We start from the raw sequence: 24,594 nt of genomic DNA on the forward strand, positions 1-24,594 counted from the left end.
TCTCTCTCTCTCTCTCTCTCTCTCTCTCTCTCTCTCTCTCTCTCTCCTGCCTCTGCTTACTCTAGTCTTGTTTGGTCTGTTCTTCCCTTGTAAGGCTGGCACTGAGGAAGGCATGGAAGAAAGCCCCCCATCGGTGGGCATACGGCAGGAAGGGACAGAGTCCTCTGATCCAGAAAACACAAGGACAAAGAAGGTTAGTTTGCCCCCCCCCCCCCGTCTTGGTGGTGGTGTCATATATTAGCGTCACAGGAGTCGGTTTTGCCTGACAGCGGCTGTATGGAATGTGTGCATGTCTTCACAAGCACTTGCACCAGTGGCCCCAGTGCTCTCTGGAGAAACAGCTCTGTGGAAGTCTTTCGATGTCTCCACTGGGGAGATCTTTAGCTGCATGCCCAGGCTCCGCCCCCTTCTCCAGCAACTTGGCTGTGCTGCTAAAAGAAAACATATGCCCAAAAAAGACTCAGACTTCAGAGCCAGGCTCCCAAAATAGGCAGGTCCCTTAGTGGGTCCACGACACAAGTAGTCAACTTGGAGCCCTGACCTCAGCAGGCCCAGACCCTGAGATTAATGAGACATATTCTGTGTTTTAGAGAGATTATTTGTACTTAGTTAAAAATCAAAATCCAATTACCATCCTCCTGGGCTGGGCTTCCATGGGCAAACGAAATGTCCTTGGATGATCGCCAGCTTCGTGCCTTTCCGGTCAGGGGACACTAATCTTCCGAATCTGTGTGCCAAGCCCTAGGGCTGCTCGGAACACCAAGGGAAAAGTACCGGAGGCAGAGTGTGGGTGGTGGAAGTTGCACCTTTGCTGAGAGAGAGAGTCTGGAGGAAGTTTGAGAGTGGATTCTCTCCAGCCACCTTTAGTGACCTCCATTTGTAATGTAGCCACTCATTCAGAAATAGTTACAAATACCTATTGCATAGCAGAGTTAAGGATTCTTTGTGACATTGTGGCAAATCAAGCAGCAAGGGCTTGTTGTGAAGCCTGTGCCACTTGGGGGTGACTGAATAAATTGTGTCTTGAGGGGCTCACATCCCCTAAGAACCCAAGGAGGAGGAGAAGCGTTCAAGGTCTTTCTGACATGAGGGCTCCCGTAGCCAATGCCTATGGCTTCCGGTTGAGTATTCTAAGCCACCGTGTGACACCTGTTCTACATCCTCATACAGGGACAAGACTGTGACAGTGGGAGTGAACCCGAGGGGGACAACTGGTACCCCACCAACATGGAGGAGTTGGTCACAGTGGACGAAGTAGGCGAGGAGGATTTCATTATGGAACCAGACTTACCAGAGCTGGAAGAAATTGTGCCCATTGACCAGAAAGACAAAACCCTCCCTAAAATATGCCCCTGTGGAACAGCCGCCTTAGGTTTGGACCTGGCCAAAGATTTTACCAAGCAGGGAGAGACCCTAGGGAACGGGGACGCAGAACTCAGCCTGAAGCTGCCCGGACAAGTGCCATCTACTTCCGCAAGCTGTCCCAATGACACAGACGTGGAGATGCCTGGCCTAAATCTGGATGCTGAGCGGAAGCCAGCTGAAAGCGAGACAGGCCTCTCACTGGAGGTCTCAAATTGCTACGAGAAGGAGGCAAGAGGAGAGGAGGGCTCAGATGTGAGTCTGGCCCCTGCAGCGCAGCAAATGGCCTCCCCCCAGCCAGCAGATGAGCGGGCCCAGCAGTCCAGCCCTTTGCTCGATGACTGCAAGGCCAGGGGGTCCCCAGAAGATGGGCCTCATGAAGCCAGCCCCCTGGAAGGAAAAGCCAGCCCACCTACTGAAAGCGACCTCCAAAGCCAGGCTTGCCGAGGTGTGTTGGCTAAGGGTGGCTACCTTCCTCTCCCTCGTGGGTGGTTGGGTGGACTGGACCACCGCTTCCCTCAGGACATGTGGGTATGTGCAGGCTGAAACAGATAGATGGGAGTTACTTAAGGCCAAGACAGAAAGTAACGTACTAATAGAAGCAAGCCTCTGAGGGCCTGGCTAGACTGTTAAAGCAAAGAGTGTAAGAGAAATCCAGCAGGCGCCCCTGGTGTTCCAAGGAGCAACCTCAGATCGACTTGATTTCTCTGCACTGTGGGGTCCCACCTAGGCATGGGCAACTAAGATCAGGTTGAGTTTTTAGTACAAAAAAGCTTGGGTTCTTTTTGATGGTCTGCCACCCTTTCCTGAATGGTGGAAACCCTTGGCAGTTATTTCTGCGATGCGGGGGTGGGGGTGTGGGGGGGTACAGGGGAGGGGAACAGGGTGGTGGTGAGAGAATGTCACGTGGGGAAGGAGATGGCTTTGTAAAGGGCTTGGCTTGCTTCCCTTCTAACTTATCTCAGACCCACTTTTCTCCAGGGTCTGATAGTGGAGCAGGACTTATCCCAGAAACAAGTCCACCTCACCTCTACCGGGGGTGAGTTTGTGTCTCGGCTCAGCGCTGTGACATCATGAACTAAGGAGTCTAAAATGGGCTAAGCCATGGCCTTTCTGCCAGATGGAAACAGATCCATCCAGGGTGTGTGTGTGTGTGTGTGTGTGTGTGTGTGTGTGTGTGTGAGAGAGAGAGAGGGTGGGGTGGAGAGTAGAGGGTGGGTGAGTGTTTCTTAAGACTCTTAATAGTGAAAATAAACTAGAGATTTATTTTATAGATAGTTCTCGGCATCACCAAGGCTGAAGTAAGACTCCTAGATCAGAGAATAGAGAGGAAAAGGCCAGAAAAGAAACATTCCAACCCAGAGCCTGTGTCAGCACAAGCTGGTGGGCGGCCCAAGGCTTGGGCTTTCTTCAGGTCAAGTTGACCTAGGCAGTCTTTCACCTGCCTGGATCAGAGTCTCCATGGAAACCGCCTTGATCAGCCTGCTTGTTGCTAGAGCAACAGAGAGGCCCAGCCCATCTCCAGCAGGCATAAATAAAACGCACTGGCATTTTCACTGGCTCTGACGGAGCCTCTTTTCTTTTGTGATATGGGTCTGAGCCAGTGCTGGTCTCCCAGGTTTATTCACTTTCCCAGGACTTGGAGCCATACGTTTAATAGTGCTGCTTCACGGGCGTGGGGTAAATGCGGTGTGGCCTCTTTGGCCAACCTTGGCAGATGTCAGCATAATTTCCGCCCTTCAAGGATCTTCCTGCCGGTAGAGATGGAGTGATACTGATTTGGGGGTAATGGAGGGTGGACCATCCAAGTGAAGGCATTAACAATCCATCCCTGTGTGCCAAGCGCAAAGATGTGCCAAGTTTTATTGTGTGTGGCATTTTTTTGGCAATGGAAAAATGCTCTTAATTATAGCACTTTGGTGCTAATTAGCGGTCCTACCCCCAGAACCATGTGATTAAGCAGTCCAAGGGACAATTCCCAATCACACAGTACACTGGGTAGAATTACAGGGACTCTTTGAGACCCAGAGTGGTGTGTGTGTGTGTGTGTGTGTGTGTGTGTGTGTGTGTGTGTGTGTCCCATCACCCATCCCACGGGCTCATGTTTTGCAGAAAACCCCAGGTACATGGAATTGAAATCTCTGAACGTGAGATCACCAGAATTCACCGAAGCGGAGCTGAAAGAGCCCCTTTCTTTGCCTTCCTGGGAACCAGAGGTGTTCAGTGAACTTAGCATTCCTCTAGGTACGTGAAATCCACAGCCCTTCCTGAACTTTCAGCTCCAGGAAATGGCAGTTCTGAAGCCGTGTGGAGGAGCTTGAGAGGGCCTCTGCCAGTGTGATGTCTTGGCTTTTGTGCTGTCTTTGCTTTCAAAGGTATGATGCAGAAGCCCAGATCTGCAAGATGGTAAAGGTGCCTGTGGTTTCAGACACTGGGGGGTAGATCTGATACCTAGGTGACCAAGCTGTGAACAGCACAGCAGTAAGATTCTACGAGGAAAGGCCTTTCCCTGTCAGGGAGTGCTTGCTTCTTGACTGTGTAGAGACTTTAAGCCCAGGCCTTGTTCAGGCAGGAGAGCAGAAGTCCAGCTACTTCCAAATCATCTAAAACGACCCCCTCTCTGCTCTCTTCCCTCGCGTCCTCGTCTCGGAACAGTTCTCTGTGACTTTTCTCCTTGACAGATCTGCTTCCCCGAGGCTCCGAGAGCCACTGGATAGACTGAGGTTGACAGGGGGGCAGGGAAGAGACAGACCCAGGCCCGTGTCCATCTAGTCATGGGTGTTCTTGTGTCGTCAGAGCCTCAGTCTCCTCATCAAGAGCAGGGGTTGAAGCAGTAGGTGGGTTTTCCATTATAAAAGTGTCAGGGTGGTGTACTAGCAAGAACCTCCTGTGAGCTTGGCATTGGCTCTGAAAGATTGGGGGCGAAAGGGATAAAAGAGGAGCAGCTGCTTAGAGGGGACACTTGGGAAGGTGTCACAAGGAAGCATGACAAACTGATGACATGTCATCACCCAGGGAAGACCCACCAGGGTAGGCTTGTTCTTTCCAGCCTTGCTTCCGTTACTTTTCTTGGATTTCTTTACTCTCAGTATGCCATTTTATAGAATTAGATTTGAAAAATGACAAATCTTGTTCTTAAAAAAATTGCTGCATAGTATCTCTCAAACAAAATTTACGTGTGTGTGTATATGTGTTTGTGTGTGTATGTTTGTGTGTGTGTGTATGTGTATGTATGTGTGTATGTGTGTGTTTGTGTGTGTGTGTATGTGTGTGTGTACGTGCATGTGTGGTACATACACATGAGTATGGGTAGGCATGTGTATTCGTGCATGTGATATGGAGACTGGAGGACTATCAGATGGACCCTCCTCTATCTTTCCCACCTTACTCCCTTGAGACAGGCGTTTACAGCTTGACTGGCGAGTCATCTCCTGGGATCTGCCCCTCTCTGTCGTCCAATGCTGAGGTTTGGGGATTAGAACTCAGGTCGGCATGACCTCCCAATGCAAACACTTCTAAAGATGACAGGCAGAGCTAAGGGCGAATCCTGGTGCTCCCAGACTCTCTAACTCTGCACTCAGAGGTTGCAGAACCTGCCTTTCAGGGACCTCAGCTCAGCCATTAGCAAACACTCACTGGATCACGTGGTGCTCTCCCTACACCCCGAGGGAACTGAGAGTCTAGAAAGTCTCAAGCCAGAACTTGGAATCAAGTGACACAACAGAAATGAAGAGTGCTTCCTTGTAAATAAAGCACGTCTTTCCATTATTGTGTTTTACTATATGAAGCTTATTATAGCAAATTTTTAAAAAGGACCAAAAAAAAAAAAGTATTGATGGCCTTAAGTGTCTTTCCAGCCCCAGAGGTGGCCGCCACCGTGTTCTCAAATGATTTTTCTCCCATACACGTTGCTTTGCGTGTTTCTTCCAGCGGTAGATCATAGGAATCATTTCATGTCAGTATACTGAGAGCACACTCTTTTAAGTCACTCCACCCTAAAATCTGCCCCCACAGTTGCCGATCCTTCACTGTAGAGTACTTGGGTAGTTTCCTGTTTGTCTGTTTCTCCATTGTGAACCTGTGGTGACAGCTTAGCTCTTACCTGTTGTCACTGCCCTGTGTTGGCTTTGTATGCATTATTGAGCACTGCCCAAATACTCAGGGGATAGGCGATGTTTTACACCCTCACTTTACAGGGAAGACGTCTAGGATGCAGTAACAAACCTCCTGGTCTGGGATTCTAATTCTAGGGGTGTGTCTTAGTCTCTGGGTTCTGCTGTAGCACACAGGTGTGCTTTGGTTCTCTTCGTGCACATGCCAGAGGGATGCCATGGGATGCTAGCCAGCATGGGTGCATTGTGGGGCCATATACATTTGCATTGAAAGTGTTATAATTGCTACTAAATTACACTCCAAAGAGAAGATAACAGCTTTCGGTGCCAATTCTAGGGAGAATTCCCATCCTCTACCTCATTGCCAAATCCAGATAGCAGTTTTTAATCTTTGTCAAGCTGTTAGGAGGAAAATGGTATCTGATTTTGTTTTTGTAAAGGGCCAGATTAGGGTGTAATTAGCATACAACGAAGGTCACTTATTTAAAGAGTGTGGTTTAGTTAGTTTTGATGTATGTGTCCATCTGTGCTGCTTTATGGATTTGGATATACCACATTCTGTTTGCCTACCTGGTAATGGGCATTGGAGAGGTTTCTAGCTTGGACCATTACGCATCATCTTCATTTAGCCTGGCAAGCTGATAGCGTATTGCTGTCTACATTCGCAAACCCTCCAGGGAGGGACGCTGCTGTTTCCTGTGTTTGACAAGTGAACAGACTAGAGATCCTTTCTCAAGATCATACAGCAAGTTCTGGGACTTGGGACGTCTGATCTCTGACCCCTAGCTCAGGCACAGTGAAAGAAAGGCCATTTCTGTGCTGAAGAGCACAGGTGGTGTATTCTTGGGTTCAAATCCCATCTCGGCTGCTCTCTGGCTAGACGACAAATGGCAACTTATTTATCCTTTTCCCTTTGAGCTGTTTCCCTAGGAACCTAGAGAAAGAATCTTCTGTGTAGACTAATTTCCAGGAGGAAATGAATGCAAGGTCTCGGAGCTTTCCAGTAGCAGAAACTTAGGGAGGTTGTTTGGAATTGCTCTTCATTGAGGCCCACCCCGCTGCTTCTCACTGGGGCTGCAAACCCTTTATACCCCAGAACTGGTCACTACTGCAGAGAGACTTTGAGAAACGTGAGAGACAACATGCCTGTGGCGAGCACAGAGGTGAAATACAGGCTGCCAAGGACAGGGCCCCCTGTTGGGAGAATGGAGAGAGGTCAGTCTCACCACGGACTGGGGGCGTTCATGGCTGGAGAAGGGCTTTGCCTGTGTGATTCAGACCAGCACTCTGACTCCAGCCAGCAGGAGCCTGCCAAGGCCTGCTCTTACTATAACCAAATAGCATCGCTGGCAAAACAGTGAGCTTCCCCGTCTCCAATGCCGGCTTTACTAGGATGACGGAGTCATAATTACCCATGCCAGGAACTATTATTAGGAGGCAAACGCAGCTTTAATGACAGTACTTAATAAAACCTGAAGAAACGGAGGACTCCTGGTCTCACCGTGGCTACGGGAGTGATCCTCGGGGCTGCCATTCTCTGGTCCTTACATTTCAGGCTTGCTGAGAGCGTGGTAGCAGGCACTGTGGTGCCCTCCCAACCCCTGGGCTGTACTGTGGTCTACCTAAGGATCCTCCTGTCTCCACGCAGCTCTCTCTAATGGTCTCTTTTGATTACTGATATTGACCTAACCCACTGGGCAGGGCCTGGGAAGAAAGTTACTGCCCAACCATGGAAATGGTTCTCTGGACAGCCTTGGGAAAGGAAGGCTGGAGGGTGGGTGAAGGCCCATGCTCGGATGTCTGGTTTCTGTGTTCCTAAATTAATGTTCTCCTGAGCACCAGGTGAGGTGACAGGTGCTCCCTCACAGCACCACGTGGCAGTAGTGCAGATGAGAAAACATGTTTCAGAGCAGTTCACCAGCACCTCTGAGGTCACAGCTTAACTAAGTGTGGAGGGCCTATCTGACCCTAAGTGCCATTTCACGTCACTGTCATTGCTTCTGAGCTGCTTGGCTTTACTTTTGGTGGTGTGGTGGGAGACTGTACTCAAGTGAGAGCTCGTGCACAACCCTGTGTTTGGTAGCTGTAATGCTCTGGTTGAAAGGGGCCGTGGCTGCTCAATTTGGCTCCTGCCTCAGTCCCCATGGACTCCCCTGAGGTGGTTATACTCTTTCTGGGAACCCCAGGACAGGGTGAGGAGAGCCTGATCCACACTAGAGTCCCTGGGGCTCTGTTCATGGTACAGCCCAGATGCACCCTGCCGCCCACAGGGTCCAGGACAGGATGGGTGGCTGGGCTCTGACTGGAGATCTTTCCTCATACATCGGAGGCTCCTGGGAAGGAACAGCCAGCGCACAGCTATTTTGCAATAGCAGAAGAGAGATCTCAAGTCTTGCTTGATGCCTACTTCCCAGCCACAGCCTGGAGCATTCTCCCCTCCCCCCTCAAGCTGGGCCACATGTCTATCCTCTGCACACAGAGGGTGAAGGAGAAGGACACTCAGTCTCTCAGGGGCAGCTGAACTGAGTGACACCGGCTCAGTTCTGGGGATTGCTGCCGAATGCTGGGGGCTTTGGAGATAGCAGGCTAACAGCTGCAAGGCTTAGAGACAGCCCAGTTCCCAGGCTTCAGTGTGGAGCTCTGCGCTGGCAGGCTGCAAGCAGTTTCCTGGGCTTCCTTGCTTCTCCTGTTCTTCCCCAGAGCTGCCTTGTTCATACTTACACATTTACTATCATCATCGTCATTATCACCACCACCACCACCATCATCATCAGTCATTACTGAGATGTAAAGGAAAGCTCTATTGACGAGATTAGATCTCCTGAGCAGGAGTACAGAAAGAACGGGGGGGGGGGGGCGGCAGACCGTGGTTAGGAGACTGTCTCCGGGCCCTGGGGAATGGGTCCCTCATCACAGATTGTCCCAGCAGAGGACATGAGAGTGGCACCCTTGGCCCCAGCTGCTGTGTTCTTGAAGATTCCCATCAAGGGGGTAGAACCTGAGTGCCCTAGGCTTAGTTAGCTCTTCTGGTGGCAATGCAATCCCAGCACTGGGGAAGCAGAGGCAGGTACGTCTCTGTGAGTTCGAGGCCAGCCTGATCTACAGAGCAAGTTCAGGACAGATGATAAGGCTACAAAGTAAGATCCAGTCTCAAACAAACGCAAAACAACCACAAAACTGCCCCCCCCCCAGGTCCTGTATATCAACAAATCACACGGAAAGACAGGTTTACGTTAGAGCGAATGGGTGAATTTTCCTCTTACTATTGTTTGGTTTTATTTTTCTTTAATAAAGATGATTCTAAAAATCAACTCCAAAATAGAGAGAATTTTTCTATACTTGGTCACAAATGCAGAGAAGGGAGCCCAGCAGATGTGAAATCCTTAGGAAAGAACCCTTCCCTCACCCTCCTCCACGATGAATCCAGATGAATCCACACATGAAAGGCAGGGCCTCCGCAGTAATTGCTGAACACCCTCCCCTGCTTGTGGCACTCTCTGACATTCACAGCCACCTGTGAGTGGAGTAGGTGCTGTGCTGTCGTCTCTCTCTCTGGCCATGTTGTAAATGTGGATAATGAGGTGAGGCTTGGAGGAGTTGCTCACCATCAGAGTCAACAGTGAAGGAGGCGGGGCAGTGAAGGAGGCGGGGTCCACAGGGCCTCCCACCACTTTCCTAACTGCCTGTCCATTCTCCACCCTTCCCCAGGAGTGGAGTTCGTGGTTCCCAGGACTGGCTTTTATTGCAAGCTGTGTGGCCTGTTCTACACAAGCGAGGAGGCGGCCAAAGTGAGCCACTGCCGCAGCACTGTCCACTACAGGAACTTACAGGTAACCAGCCGTCACGCTTGCCCCACCCCTGACATGTCTTCCAGCCTTCAGTCACAAGCCAGGTACCCAGAGTCTCAGGCCTCACTCACCTCCGACTTAAACGTCCACCTTCAAGGCCAGGCATAGGACGTGCCCTCTGGCCTGCTTTTTCAGACGTGCTCCTGTGAATACCCCTCTGAGTATGCAGAGAGCACCTGACTGCCAGGCTTCATCCTAAGGACACACTCAGAGCATCCACTCCACGATGGTACCTAGACACTCGGGCGGCCTTTTAAACGTCTGCCACACCCAGCAAGGCGGAGCAGAATCAAGTTCTGAGCTCTACTGTTAATCTGACACACGGTAGAGCCCACAGCCAGGCCTGGGGCCTCAGCTGTGGGTATTCCTGGGTCTCTTCCTCCGCAAAGAGAACTTTTTTTTTTTTTACACTGGAATGAAAATCACAGTTTTGCCCCATTTAAATGTTCAGATGGCATAGCAAATGGTTGCCTCAGGCTGCACATCTAAGCTCTGTAGAAACAACAGCAGCAGATGTAGACAAATCCCTCGTAGGGCTTCCTGTCCAGTGTAGGATACCAGTGCAAAACAAAATAGCCAACTTATGCACTATATTTAGATAATCACTTACAAATATACTAAACCCACAACACATTTCATCCAAGCTAAGATGCCTCTATTTGTAAATACCATTTTTTTCCATGTTTATTCTTTGTCACAGGGGGCATTGGGCCTTTAAATATACTGGTCACACCCTCTGCCTCTGAGCTGCATCCCCAGCCTGATACACGATTTCAACACCAGTTAGGAAAAGTGACGCAGCAGATGAGACAGTGAGACTCTATCTCTTGTAAGAGGCATTTTTATCTCAGAGATGGTTGGTGGGTTTTCCAAAGTATCTTAAAGTCAATGAGCAATGCTGATGGATAGTCACCATTCTGCCAAGGCCTCTGACAGAAGCCCTGTCTGAGATGGCAGAGGTTCCTGATGGCCAAGCCAGGGAAACCTGAACAGAGGTGGGACAGAGCTGAGGCGATGTCTGTACCTAATGTGATATAGGTTTCATGATTAAGTCCTGGCACAGGCTGGGTTTTACATGTATTTCATTTGTGTTCTCTCTCTCTCTCTCTCTCTCTCTCTCTCTCTCTCTCTCTCTGGAGACAGAGTCTTATGTATCCCAGCATTTTTACTGTCAGAACCAGAGTTGGGAGGTAGAGAGCTGAGTCAGCCAGTAAAGTGCTTGCCATGCACAGATGGGGACCTGCATTTGGATCTTTGGCACTCACGTAAAAGCTGGCCATGATGTAATGCACACCTATAATCCTAGCCCTGGGGAGGCAGGGACAGGAGAACTCTGAAACTCACTGGCCAGACTGTCTTGGCAAGTGGTAAGGTCCAGGTTCAGTGAGAGAGCCTGTCTCAAAACACAAGACAGAGTGACAGAGGCAGACACCTAATATTAGTCTCACACATACACACGTCTACACACATGGACACCACACACTAGATAAGTAAATAATTAGCCAGTGTTTGAGCCACATGGCTCAATCCAAGAAGCACATGTAGTGTGCTGTCCCTGTTTCAGGGTAGACATTCCTCTCATACTCAATCTTTCAGAGTAAGTGATCTGATGGTGGGTTCTTCTTAAGTTGTGCGTGTGTTATTCTGTTTTTGTACTCAAGGTAGGAGCATACATGTGGAAGTCAGAGGACAACTTAAAGACATCAATTCTCCCTTCTACCACTTGCATTCCCAGGATCAAACTCCAGTCCTCAGGCTTAGAGACACTCACCCCTGCCCACCGAGCTGTTTCTCTGGACCTTATCTAGTGGTTCCTAAGCAGGAATGTGCGTCTTGGCATATATGCAATAAGTCACATACTGGGGTGGGGTGGTAACATGAACACGATCTCCCTGAAGGGAGCAGCTGTTCTGTGACCACAGCAGTCAAGGACCACCAAGGAGTACTGTCTGTCTCCTTTCAGGGAGGAATGGGAGTAGAGGCCTGGTTTGGCCAGCGCTCTGCAGAGATGCTTGTGGGTACTCATCCAGCTGAAAGAAATCACCCTTCATAGACCTTTTGCACGCTGGGAGGGAGGGTCATGGGGGTACTCTGGTCCTGATTTCCCATTGAGCCTACCCTCTCTGCTTGCTTATTCCTTTTAGTGTAGACCCAGGAATCTTCACTCTAAAAATTGTATGGTGCTAAAGACCAAATCCAGGGCTTTGAACACACTGGACAAATGCTATACCACTGAACCACGTACCAAGGCCAAGAATCTTCATTGTCACAGTCTTCCCGGGAATGTCTTAATTCCTCAGTGTGACACTCTTTGGAGGAATTGTGTAGCCCCCAAGGAGACCCCAGAGTTCAAGCTCACTCTCAATAAGAGATTAAGGAAGAACTGAGAGACTTCTGGGGCAGTGGCCTGCACTGTGTTCAGGGTCTCTAGGGTCAAGCTCCAGGCAGCCTCCCATGGCCACACACACACACACACACACACACACACACACACCCCTAGATGCATCGGGCTTAGATGGTGTCTCGAGTCCTCACTCCCTCCCACCTCAGCTCAGGTTTCCCCGGTACACCTTACATCAGGGAGCCAGGAGCCTCTGCCGCAGCCATCTCAGGTAGCGTGTCTGTCAGGGGCCTTGGCAGAATGAATGCCTCCATCTCTACAGCCTCTCCCACTTTACTCCAAACCACAAGTACGAAAATGAAGAAGTCTGACCCACAGGGCAGGTGCCAGCTGACTCAAGTCAGGCAACTTAGAAAGTTAACATTCATCGGGTGACCTTGAGTTGAGGGGTCTCACTGGGGATGCCCTGGGAGGCATGAGCAGGTCAAAGCCGCCTCAGTGCAGTCTCTGGAAATCCCTCTATGCTATTGCTGGTCATGGCTCTATGTGAGCCCACAGGGGGTGATCTGGCACAGTAAGCACAAAGGTGGCTGCAGGCCCCCAAAGAAGAATGTGCACATATGCAGGGCACTTGTCACCTCAGAATTCAAACAGAGGGGAAACCGGGGTTCTCCAGCAGCAGCCTCGCCCACAGGCATCTGCTAGGGGCCCTTCTCCAAGTCAGACTGCTCCCACTTCCAAAAACCACAGTTACGTAGCAGGAGTGGAGGATGATACCATTGCTCTCACTTAACAGATTTGTTGTGGGGGGTGGGGGGTGGAGAGAGGTGAGGGACTCCCCCAGTCCTACATCTGGTTTGCCTCAGCCTGACATTCCTGAGTATTTACAGTGTCCCAGGCATTATGGCAAATCTTTTGTGAGGCATCTTGTCAGTTCCCCACTCACAGGAAACACTGCCCCCACTCCCCAACTCCTTGCGAGGTTGTCATGGTTACCCTCACTTCACAGACATCAGGGAGATTCAGTCACTTGCCTGCAGAGATGGAGGATTTGAACCCAGGTCATCTATTAGCTGGACCTGACCCCCCCCCCCTTTTTTTTTGGTTAGGCTCTTTTTTTGTTGTTGTTCTTTTTTTTTTTAATTATTTTATTAGATATTTTCTTCATTTACATTTCAAAGGCTATCCTGAATGTTCCCTATACCCTCCCCCGACCCTGCTCCCCTGCCCACTCACTCCCACTTCTTGGCCCTGGCGTTCCCCTCTATGGGGCATATAAAGTTTACAAGACCAAGGGGCCTCTCTTCCCAATGATGGCTGACTAGCAATCTTCTGCTATATATGCAGCTAGAGACACGAGCTCTGGGGGTACTGATTAGTTCATGTTGTTGTTCCACCTATAGGGTTGCAGACCCCTTCAGTTCCTTAGGTACTTTCTCTAGCTCCTCCATTAGGGGCCCTGTGCTCCATCCAATAGCTGACTGTGAGCATCCACTTCTGTGTTTGCCAGGCACTGGCATAGCCTCACAAGAGATAGCTATATCAGGGTCCTTTCAGCAAAAATCTTGCTGGCATATGCAATAGTGTCTGCTTTTGGTGGCTGATTATGGGTTGGACCCCCGGGTGGGGCAGTCTCTGGATAGTCCATCCTTTCATCTTAGCTCCAAACTTTGTCTCTGCAACTTCTTTCATGGGTATTTTATTCCCTATTTTGGGGAGGAATGAAGTGTCCACGTGTTGGTCTTCCTTCTTGATTTTCCTGTGTTGTGGAGATTGTATCTTGGGTATTCTGACCTGACCCTGCTCCCAGCACTGTGGAGGTAGTCCTCCACTGGAGGCAGGTCATGCGGTTTTGCAGTCCACTGAGGGTCTCTAGGCCCTCCCTCCCCATAGCTTATCCTATAGGATTGTTGGGCATCTCTGATGTCACCATGTCACCGAGGGCCAGCCCTGGGTTTCTCCCACCCGCCACCTCCCCTCCTTCTGCCACTCTCTCTAGAAAACAGGTAGCATTGTTGTGAAGAATGAGTTTGTGCAAGCCAGGAAGTTAGTAAGTGCTTGGCAACAAGGGGGAGGGGCCAGGGGTGGGTTGCTCTGGTCGGTATCTATACTTTCCACTGTTCTCATAAGAGACTCACGATGTCTGTAAACTAATATGAGGTCCCATTGCCCTAAGATAGCTGGAGAGGGAAGACATGGCCCCCATTGTCCAAAAGTGATGGCAAAGCAGTCCTACACACACACACACACACACACACACACACACACACACACACACAGAGAGAGAGAGAGAGAGAGAGAGAGAGAGAGACAAAGAGAGAGAGAGACAGACAGACAGACAGACAGACAGAGAGATGCATACACAGGCGTGTGTACACACACACACACAGAGACAGACAGACACACATACACACACACATACACAGAGAGAGAGAGAGAGAGACAGAGAGACAGAGAGACAGAGACAGAAGCAGAGACAGAGACAGAGACAGAGCTGCACACTCATGGACGCATGCACGTATGCACAAACACACACACACATCACATCTACTGACATCTCTCTGTCTGCATTGTCCCTCTCTCCGCAGAAGTACCTGTCCCAGCTGGCAGAGGAGGGCCTGAAGGAGATGGAGAGGGCAGACAGCCCAAGCCCTGAGCGCAGCGGGATCGGTCCACACTTGGAAAGGAAGAAGCTATGATAGTGACGCTGCCACTGTCTCTGGAAGATGGCTGGGGAGCCTGCTGAACTAGGGCCAGCCAGGCCTCAGGCACAGAACTGAGACCAGAGAGGACGGAGAGCCAGGCAGGACATGGCGCTTGGGCTTGCTCCAGGAGTCGAGCAAAACAGGCTGAAGCCTCTCGGAGCTGGCTCACCCTTCCTGGTCCAGCTACCGAGGGTGACCAGCTTCCCGTGGGTGCCTGGTTCCTTTGGTCTGATTCTCCTCTCTCCCTCTCACCTATCTCTTCTGTGCCAAAGTTCATTTCCTTTTCATAAAATCCAACTTCTCAGGGATTGTCACTGTGTTTCAAGGGTTGATTGGATATGGTAGGTCCGTCAAGAGGCTGGGTCACTCAAGGAGTAAGTTTAATGAAAGGCCTTGACTCAGTGCCTTGCCACCTGGCTTCTGTGGGTCCCAAGGGTAGGAGAGCTGAGTCAGGCTCTGCCACCAAGGAATCTGTTGGCAGAGGTGGGGGTGGTTTCACTAGGATTTCCTCCAGGTGGACCCCACCATTTTGGAAAGGCTTCTTTGTCATTTTTCCAGTCTCAGGCCAGTGCTGGGAGCCAAACCCAGAAGCTTGTACGTTCTAAGCAGGTGCTCTACCCCTGAGCATTCCTAGCCAGACCGTCCCAGGGTTTTGTTTCGAGACAGGGCTCATGCAGTTCAGGGATTGCCTTTGTTTCCTCTGGAGCCAAGGTTATCCTGAACTCCTCATCCCCCTGTCTCCACCTCTTGAGTGATGTGATCATAGGTACTGTTCTGGAGGTGAATCCCAGCTTCCAGCACAAGAGGCAAGCATACCCCTACTTTTAGGAAGTCATTCATCCTCGGCTATTCTAGAAAAATCACCCAGCTAATGCCTTAATGTGTTATTATACCATATTGTAGTAATAATGTATTATTATACATTATTAACAATAAATTCATATTCATTTTATGGAGCAAAGAAGAGCCCAACAGTAAAGAAGCTCTGATAGATTCAATCCAAACTTCTCAGTTTGAGGATGGTTTGGGCTTTGTTCTATCCAGGACAGTGGATTTGGTATAGGTTCACTTTAACTAAACTAGAGGCCAGCCATGCCTTCTCAAGGAGGAACTAGATGCAGGCCTACAGTGCATGCTGACCTCTGACCTCTGCACCGTTGACCAGCGTCAGCCTCACCCAGGAGCGAGGGACTGGCATCTGACCTTCCTTCATCCTTGGTGCCTCTACTTTGGGGTAGTTGGTAGTAGAATGATTGAAAATGCCCTCCCAGTCGAAGGAGAAACTAGGACATTTGGCTTGCTTGGTTCTTGTAGGTAGGGGTAGGGGATGGAGGGGCTGCTAATGCCAACTTGGAGGTTAAAACGATAGAAAGAACCAGTCCCTGATTCCCAGTGGGGTCAGCACCCCCCTCCCATGTGGGCCGAAGGGTCTTAGTGAACAGTCTTGGGACAGGGGTACTGTAAGACATGAACTCCACTAGTGCCACAGAACGGACCCCAAAGTCAAAGAGAGCCTGGTATATCTTCACAGGGGCACCCCTCCTTGAAGGGGCCCTCTGCGTGGATGGTTTGCTTGTATGAGTTGCCTGTTTATGTCACCAAGCAAAGGAAGGTAGATCAGACCGGGAGCATGTCTTCCCCCCTTCTATTCCATTCTATACTCTGCACAAACGGAAGGGTGATAGAGAAATGATTTAGTTCAGCACTGACATTTTATCAGTGAGGAAGCTGGGGCACAGAAAGGAACTGGGCATAGAACCTAAAATAACGGTGCGTCCACGTTGAGGCCCGTGGTCCCTGGGCAGGAGAGAACTTTTAGAATCTATGAAGGGGGAGGTGAGGCAAAGAGAGGCCAGTCTGAAAAGGAGTGACAGGAAGCTGGGCTCAGGAGGGTGTCATCCATCCCCTGGTGGGTACCACAGGAGGTAACCCAGAACTCTGGTCATGAGCAAAGTCTCTTCTGTTTCTCAGAAAACCTTTGACCTCTGGGAACAACTGCTGGCCACATCCCTAAATTCATCAGCACCTCCATCAGAAGCCAGACACTTTATCTTCCAGAGTGAGGCAGACCTCCCAACCCCACTGGCTCCTCTGTTAAAGCCTTTCTACGGAAAGCCACATGGCCCAGTTCTCAAGTAGTAAGATGGTTCCCTTGGTTGTAAATCGACCTTCATATTAGCAAAACCGAAGGGTGAAAGAAATGGCAGTCTCCTTTACATTCAAAGTCATGGACGGTTCTATATGTGTGTGCCTGTATATATATATACATATCTATTTTTATATAATTCCATGGTCCTTGCTTTTTTTTTTTTTAACTCCTGTGTGTGTTCCACACATCATAGTATGGAAGACAACCGGGAAAATATTTCTTTTTTAAAACATTAATTCAGTGTCTCATCAATCATTACAAAATGTCTCTCCCTGAGGTGGCTCATGAAGGGTTGCTACCTTGTACAAAGAATTCATTTGCACCCTGGATTACTTTGTCAGAAGGCCTGTGTCCTTCAGTGTCACTGTCAGCACCTGGTGGTGCTCCAGGTGGCACACCCGGAGACTTTTGTGAACCTGTTGCTATGAGTAGCAGCCATAGGTGGTCAGGCTTCCCATTCTTGGACAGTCCGAGGCGGTGATCTGTAAGATTATACTTGAACTGGACCAGAGATCGTTTTTTTTGTGAGATTTTGAAAAAAGGAACTATTAGTTAATTTAAGTTTGAACTTGTAAAGTATTAGATTATTTTGAGTCTCTTATATAAATTGTCACCACTTTTTCTGATCTATATAATTGACCTAAAGTGTTTGTTTTTACAAAAGGATAAATGGTTTTTAATAAAGAGAATTTGAAAGCTCGTGAGTGGCTGTGTCATGCAAGGGTCCTTCTATAACTGGTCAGGGGCTCACAATACTTCTATGCCTATACGACATGAACTCCACTAGTGCCACAGAACGGACCCTAAAGTCAAAGAGCCTGGCACTATCTTCACAGGGGCACCCCTCCTTGAAGGGGCCCTCTGCGTGGATGGTTTGCTTGTATGAGTTGCCTGTTTATGTTGCCAAGCAAAGGAAGTATGCCAGCATTTGGTGGTCTTCTGACTTTCCAGTTTGTGTGTGTGTGTGTGTGGTGAGTGTATGTATGTGTGTGTGGTGAGTGTGTGTGTGTGTGTGTGCACACACACTGTAAGAATGATGCACATATATGCAAGTGCATTTGAAGGATGACAGAAGTCGATGTTAAGGCATCTGTCTGAACCTCTCTCCTCTTCCTTTAATTTTTTCTAGTTATTTCCTGAGTATGTGTCATGGTGTACATGCAGGTCAGGGTATAATTTGTGAGAGTTGAGTGCACTCAGTTCATGGCAGCAAGCATCTTTACCTGAATGAACCACCTTGCCAGCTTAAAAATCCAGTCAATAAACAAAGTAGGAAGGAAGGATCAAGACTTTGGGGTTTTTGAGGCTACTCTACTCTTAAATGCTTGGGGCTCTGAGAGCATCATGGTAGAAAAAGAAATTGAGAGCTCTTGGAGGTATGCCTAGAAAGGTCTCTTACTAGAGCTTGTCAATTTGGCTGAGCTTGTTGGCCAATGAACTTCAAGGATCCCCTCCTGAGTGCTGAGGTCATAGGCTCTATGTAAGTACTGAGATCCAAACTTGCATCCTCCGGTTGGCGTGGCAACCAAGTTCACTGTCAACACCACCATCTCCAAAGCCTTCAGATCTTCCAAGGGTTTGAGCAGAGACTACAAACCAGCCTCCACTTAGGTCTCTGGCTAACCAGAGAGAACCAGGCTTTCCGTGACCTAACGGGTCTACGATGACCCTTCTGGAAGCCTGGAGCCCCTCACAAACCTATAGTGTTATCACCCAGTGTTCCCCAATCTTCTAGTTGCTGAACCATCTGTTGTCTTGAAGCTGGGACAGGCCATCTCTGATGGTGGACAACAAAGATCTGGTGGTCAGTGCGACGGTGGACACTGTACCTGGCTGTAGTCACCTCTGTCAGCTCCTTGGTTGGGTCCATTTCCTTGAGCACAGAAGGAAGTGATGCTATTAATCACCTCCAGGGTAGAGGGAGTTTGTTGGGAAGAACATCTAGTATGTTGCAGGCAGTCAATCTTTGCTTTATGCCACAACCTTCCACTGTTCACCAGTTTGTTCAGGTGAAGCTATGCGAATCTGCTGGGCCTCTTGGCTAGAGCTTCCAATGGCCTAGAACCTTCTTTATGCCCTCCTATCTTGTTAGCAGTACTCTTGAGTCCGTCAGGATGGGATGGGCCGCCTGGATCCAGAGGGCAGAGTGGAGCCACCTGTAATTACTGTAGCAGATTACAGATCTAACAAATGTTCCTGTTGGGGCTGTTATGGCCCCACCCCCACCCCAGTCTCATTATGGCCAGCCAGGGGCTGAGCCCAGGCCTCTAACCCCCAACAGGGCTGGAAAACATCCATCCTTGTAGCTGCTGTCTGTGTCCTAACCAAAGGCAAGAGTGGGCCAGAACTCCTATGCATTTCTGCCTTTGGTCAGGGCTCAGGATGCCTGAGGGACTCCAGCGTCGGGTGTTCAATCCCAAAGTGTTGCTGGATGTGCACACCTCTGGAGAGCATAGCCCATTTGTCCAGGTCCCAGGGCTATGCAATGTAGACACTCTGACAAAGACCCGCCCTGAGCTTCCCCATGCCAGTGTGTTCTCACCTGCTCTGTGATGTCCCTAAAGACTGGTTCTAGGCCAATCCCCTTACATTCAGATTCCACCTTGTACCCATACCTTTCCTGACAGGCTGGGGTCGCTCTTCACAGTGCGTTATTCAGGGAATTGGGGGTTTAGCTCAGTGGCAGCATGTTTGCCTAACAAGTGCAAGGGCCCTGGGTTTGGTCCTCAACACCAGAGGTGGGAGGAGAAGATGCTGATATTGTTGGTCTCTGCTCTGTGCCCTTTGCTCAGCTGTCTACATAGGCAGTGATGGAATGTCTAGGAACACCTCTAAGAGCTCTCCATTTCTTTTTCTACCATGATGCTCTCAGAGCCCCAAGCATTTAAGAGTAAGATGGCCTCAAACACCCCAAAGTCTTGATCCTTCCTTCCCACTTTGTTTACTGACTGGGCCTTTGTGTCAGGTTCTTGCTGTGTTACCCAGCCTGGCTTTGAATTCCTGAGCTCGATCGCTACCTCAGTTTTCTCCAACCTCATGTTTCTGTGCCCAGTGTGGTCTTTCTTTTCTTCGCAAGGGAGATAGAAAAGACAGGAGCAGGCACAGAAAGAGGAAGTGACTTGCCTTCAGCGACTCAGTTTCTTAGAGTTCAGGCTGAATAGTACTATTGGGCCACGCGGGGTGCTATTAAATTATCCAGGGACTTTTTCAGGGCTGCCTCTTGCTGGACATTGACAGTCAGCAACTCACTGAAGACAGGTCCTTGGTCTAAATCTGGATAGCTTGCCAGAATGACAGATTCAGTCAGTCAAGGTGAAGCCTGGGCATTTGCATCTTAGCAAGCCTGCAGGGAATTCAGATGGTGTCAGCTACCTTCTATGACAACTGGGGACTTCCCCACCAGTTCCTAGAATAGAAGGGACTTTTATTATACTAGGTACACATGCAGGGGAGAGCTGAATGGAGACCATTCAGTAGAGTGCAGAGGGCTGTGGTCTAGGAAGTGAGGCAGGGACAAGCCTGGCTCTGGCAGATGGAGCTGGTGTGAGCTGGTGTGGTGGAGGTCAGGAGAGTAATGCAGGAGGCAGGATTTGTGTAACGGGACTCAGAGTTACTGGGCATCGTCTTCAGACTCTTTTCTTTATAAACTTAAATTTTTAAACGTGTGTATTATGTATTTTGATTATTAAAGCCAGTTCCCATTATCCCTTCCCATCCCCTCTGAACTCTTTCTTCTCTGGGATTTCTTTACGTTAGTGGTTGCTAGTGTCCACTCCGTAGCCTCTGGAGAAGGTCCCTCTGGGGAGACTGCAGGAAGGGGATCTTGAGCCTGACCAGGGCCATGTCCTGTCAGCAGGAGCCCTGAGGCCCCTGTGTCCGTTCCTTCGTGCTTTGCAGGGACTAGTGGACCCAGCATTAGCCCTGCTGATTTTTGAGGCCCTCTGCAGGCCACCTGTATGTACTCTGCAGAGACCAAGTCCTTGGCTTTGTCACAGTGCTGGAACATGAGTACTGATATTGTCCTCAATAGGGAAAATGAGGCTCTGAGAGACAAAGTCATTTGCAAAGGGCTGGACAAGCTGTGTACCTACCTTCCTTCTTTTCAAGATAAGTTTTTCAGGCTATGTATTCCAGGCTGGTTTTGAACTTGTGATCCTTCTGCCTGAGTCTGATGAGTGAGTATGCACTATAGGCACTATAGGCATACACTATCACACTGGGCTTCAAACCATGCATGCTCTTGGCCTCTGTCTCCTCTGCCTGCCTCAAACCTGACTTTTGTTCCCAGAGGCCAGGGACTCTGGGTGAACCATGCCCCCACTGCTCAGCTGTCCTGCAGGTGCTCACGGCAAGTCTTCTCATTTTCTCATTACTAAACTCTAGACAGCAATGGCTCCATGCCCTCCCCCTTCCTAGAAAGATCAAGGAAAGACCCCACACAGAGGAGAAAGAAGAAAAGGAAGGAGGAGGAAGGGGAAAACCATTTTCTTTCTGTTCTCTACTCTGAAGAGCTTACCTGGGGCCTGTGTCTTGGGGGACTGGATGAAAGGAGTCCCTGGAGCTGTTCAGCTTCCTCCTGCTCCGAGCAGGCCAGGCCAGGAATGGAAAGCACCTGCTCTCCGCTCTCTCAGCTTTAGGGACTTCAGACCAAAAGGTGGTTTCCCTGGCCCCCAAGCAGCCACAGCCACTTGAGCTGTTTGTTTGCCTCCTCTTCTTCAGTGAAACTGTTTGCCTGTTAACCCCTTTCCTACAAGTTGACAAGATGCACAATACAAGTCAGATGAGACCAGATTAAACCAATAACTGAAGGAGGTTAGAGGCAACAAGGGTGTGATCTGTGACAGGTGACTGACATGTGACTGGGAGCTTCAAAAGAGACGTGTGATCTAGTCTCTCTCTCTCTCTCTCTCTCTCTCTCTCTCTCTCTCTCTCTCTCTCTCTCTCATTGGAATCTCTGTGTTGTATTCCATGGACAGTCTCTGGAGAGAGGTCATTAGGATGCATTTCCCTCTCTGTTAAGGAAGTCTTATTATCAACCTGACATCCCGGTGTCCAGAGACTCACACCTCCCATCCACCTGAGAATCACCCCTTCACCTAGAGTCAGAGAGCTTTCCTGTTCTGTTCTCAAATTCTTGAAATGTCTCCTGTTGCTTGGCTGAACTTCTGGGACCAATGTTCACCAGATGTGGAGGAGGCTGCCATCGTCCTTTCATATGGCTCTTGTGTCTGGCCATACCAGACAACAGAAAGCCTGTGTGAAGAGCCTGCATATCTGAATTCGGGGGGGGGGGGGGCTTCTCCATCAATTGTTCCTTGGGATCCTGGCAAAAGGATGACTGCTGCCTACTGGGCAGTAAGGACTCCCTGCGGTGAGGTGAGATCCCCAATGTGGCTGAGAAGGTGTGGCTCTGAGAGTACCGCTGGGACCGCTTGGTTCTCAAGCCCAGGAGAATGGCTTTCCATCTGGGCCTGCCCCATTTCTCTAGAGGTCAGGACCCTTGAGAGCAAATTCGTCACAAGGCTGGAAAATGTCACCTACTGCCACCTCCATTACCTGTGTGCCTTGCCCCTGCCTATGGTATTGGAGTAAATCTGAAACATTTCATCCCAATAGGATGTGGTGGCTGCTTCCCTCCTCAGACTGTGTCATAATATCACTCCTGGCCTCAGAGTGGAGAGGGACACCACCTGCTCTCATCTTCCCAGTCTGATGAGGGGACAGCTATCAGCAGCATGCAAAATGCCTCCTCAGGCAGGTTTCCTTGGGAGCTACTACCCTGGAACCCAGGTCTTGGTTTTATATTTTCTTTGCCACGGGACCAGGATCATTGACTTCTTTCTACACGAAGGACTAAGTGGACCCCTTATCCCTGGGACCAGCTACAGCAGAAGTGTCCTGAAAAACAAGTCTCTGTCCAGTAACCAGACACCACGAGGACTGGCCTAGCTAGTTGACTGTAGTAACCAGACACCACGAGGACTGGNACCAGACACCACGAGGACTGGCCTAGCTAGTTGACTGTAGTAACCAGACACCACGAGGACTGGCCTAGCTAGTTGACTGTAGTAACCAGACACCATGAGGACTGGTCTAACTAGTTGACTGTAGTTACAGGCCCTGGGCACCACACCTAATTCCTACAATGTTTTGATCTTCTTTCCATCTCTAGATCCCTCTAGCCTAGGGCTGGGCGTTGCCTCTGATGGTCTCATAGTCCTGCTTAGATGCCCCAAATGCAGCCTTTTAATACACACTGGATTCATTTGTAGCCACAGAGTTGGGTGGCTCATCTTGCCCCTAGGGGCATCCCTTCTCCATATCTGCCTGGCCTTGTTCTGTATCCCTACCTAGCCAGGCCCACCCAGTTCCGCAGGACCTTCCCGGACAGAGCTTGGAACAAAGCAGTATTTGTGGCAGTTGTGTCAACACTGGATGGATGGCCTTGGTTCACCCCGAACCTTGGAAACCACACCTGCCTACCCAATGCCCAAACCTCATGCCAATCCCAGGACTGTGGGGAGCTCCTGGCACTTTCCCCTCCGATCATCTAAAAGGCACTGGGGTATGGGGGGTGGACAGAAGATGGAGCAGAAGAGCCTTGGCAGAGACCTTGGTCTAGGTTGATAGAATTGGCCGGGTGATGAAGAATTGAGTCTGACTTTCTGGGAGATATGCACCCTCAAATGGCAATCCTCGAAGCCATGCTGAAGCTCAGCCCAGCCCAGTTCTGGAAGCTCCCTAGGAGCAAGGTCTTGGGGACTTGAGGACTCTGACTCTTCTGTCAAAGAAATCTTGCTATACTGCTTCAAAGACTTTGAACTCAAAGAAGCCTTGGGCCCTTGCAAGGGCGCGGCTATCACAAGCCCCACTCTTTGTAGACCAGACAGGGACTTCAGCTGCACCAGTGTGGCACCCCATTTCCCTCTGAGCTCCTCCTGACCCCAGCCACTCCCTTCTTATTGATACTCCCACTGCCCAGGATGCTGCAAAGGGAGGGACACACTCAGCACGCTGTGGGCTGGCTTCTTGCCTTATGCTATCAGGTGAACAGCATTTAGCTCAGAGAGGCAGGATCTGCCAGTCAGGCTGCAGCCCGTTCCCATCACCAGGGATCCTAAGTCCTTTCGGTCCATCTCCAGCCCTTACCGTCATGGACACCTTAGAGGCTGAGAGCCAAACGCCAGGGTACAGAAAGGTGGGCAAACTTGGACTCTCTCCCTGTTCCCTTCTGCACACGATACCTTTCAGCTTTGACCTTATTTCTCCAGGGTCCTGGGAATGTGTTACCTCCCAGGGTCTTAGTTAGGGCTTTACTGCTGTGAACAGACACCATGTCCAAGGCGAGTCTTATAAAGGACAACATTTAATTGGGGGCTGGCTTACAGGTTCAGAGGTTCAGTCCATTATCATCAAGGTGGGAGCATCCAGGCAGGCATGGTGCAGGCAGAGCTGAGAGTTCTACATCTTCATCTGAAGGCTGCTAGTGGAAGACTCAATTCCAGACAGCTAGGAATAGGGTCTTAAAGCCCACACCCACAGTGACACACCTACTCCAACCAGGCCACAACTCCAAATAGTGCCACTCCCTGGGCCAAGCATATACAAACCCCGACCCCCAGGGTCCAGCCTCCCTTTTCTCCTTATAGCTCTATAGATCCCCACAGCAGTTCTGAAGCTTTCTCCATTGATTGAAGGCTTCTGTCTTTTGCCCTTTATTGTCCAGACTTCTAAAATGTTTGTTTGTTGATTTAATGAATGTATATAGGTGTTTTCCTGAATGAGTTTATGGGCATAACCTGCATGCAAGTACCAGAAAGGGGAGTCAGATCCCACGGACCTTGAGTCCCAGGTGCTTGTGAGTTGTCATGCGAATCCTGGGAACTGAACCCAGGTCTTCTGAAAGAACAGTAATTGCTCTTAACTACGGAGTCATCTCCCTAGTTGTTGCCCAGCCTTTTGTGGCTTCTGTTTATCTACAGAAATAGGAGTGGAACTCGGTCTCCGTGAGGGTTAACGTAGCCTTCTACCCCAGGACGAGACCAATTCCCGACCTCTCTGCTCAGTCATTCTATCT

The 24,594-nt window shown here is 49.8% G+C and overlaps 1 protein-coding gene across 3 annotated transcripts in view; it reads left to right on the plus strand.

Moving 5' to 3' along the window:
• Rbm20 (RNA binding motif protein 20) overlaps positions 1-17,209 on the plus strand; it is a 190,819-nt gene extending 173,610 nt beyond the window's left edge. For all 3 annotated transcript variants that reach the window (XM_029537299.1, XM_029537302.1, XM_029537308.1), the window contains exons 10-14: positions 95-193; positions 1,171-1,810; positions 3,475-3,606; positions 9,183-9,304; positions 14,252-17,209. In XM_029537299.1, coding sequence (XP_029393159.1) covers positions 95-193; positions 1,171-1,810; positions 3,475-3,606; positions 9,183-9,304; positions 14,252-14,362 — 1,104 coding nt within the window. In that variant the 3' untranslated portion in view covers positions 14,363-17,209. The remainder of the gene's footprint in view (positions 1-94; positions 194-1,170; positions 1,811-3,474; positions 3,607-9,182; positions 9,305-14,251) is intronic.
• The last annotated feature ends 7,385 nt before the right edge of the window (positions 17,210-24,594 follow it).

Source organism: Mus pahari, chromosome 1 (assembly GCF_900095145.1).
Source record: "Mus pahari chromosome 1, PAHARI_EIJ_v1.1, whole genome shotgun sequence".
NCBI lineage: Eukaryota > Metazoa > Chordata > Mammalia > Rodentia > Muridae > Mus > Mus pahari.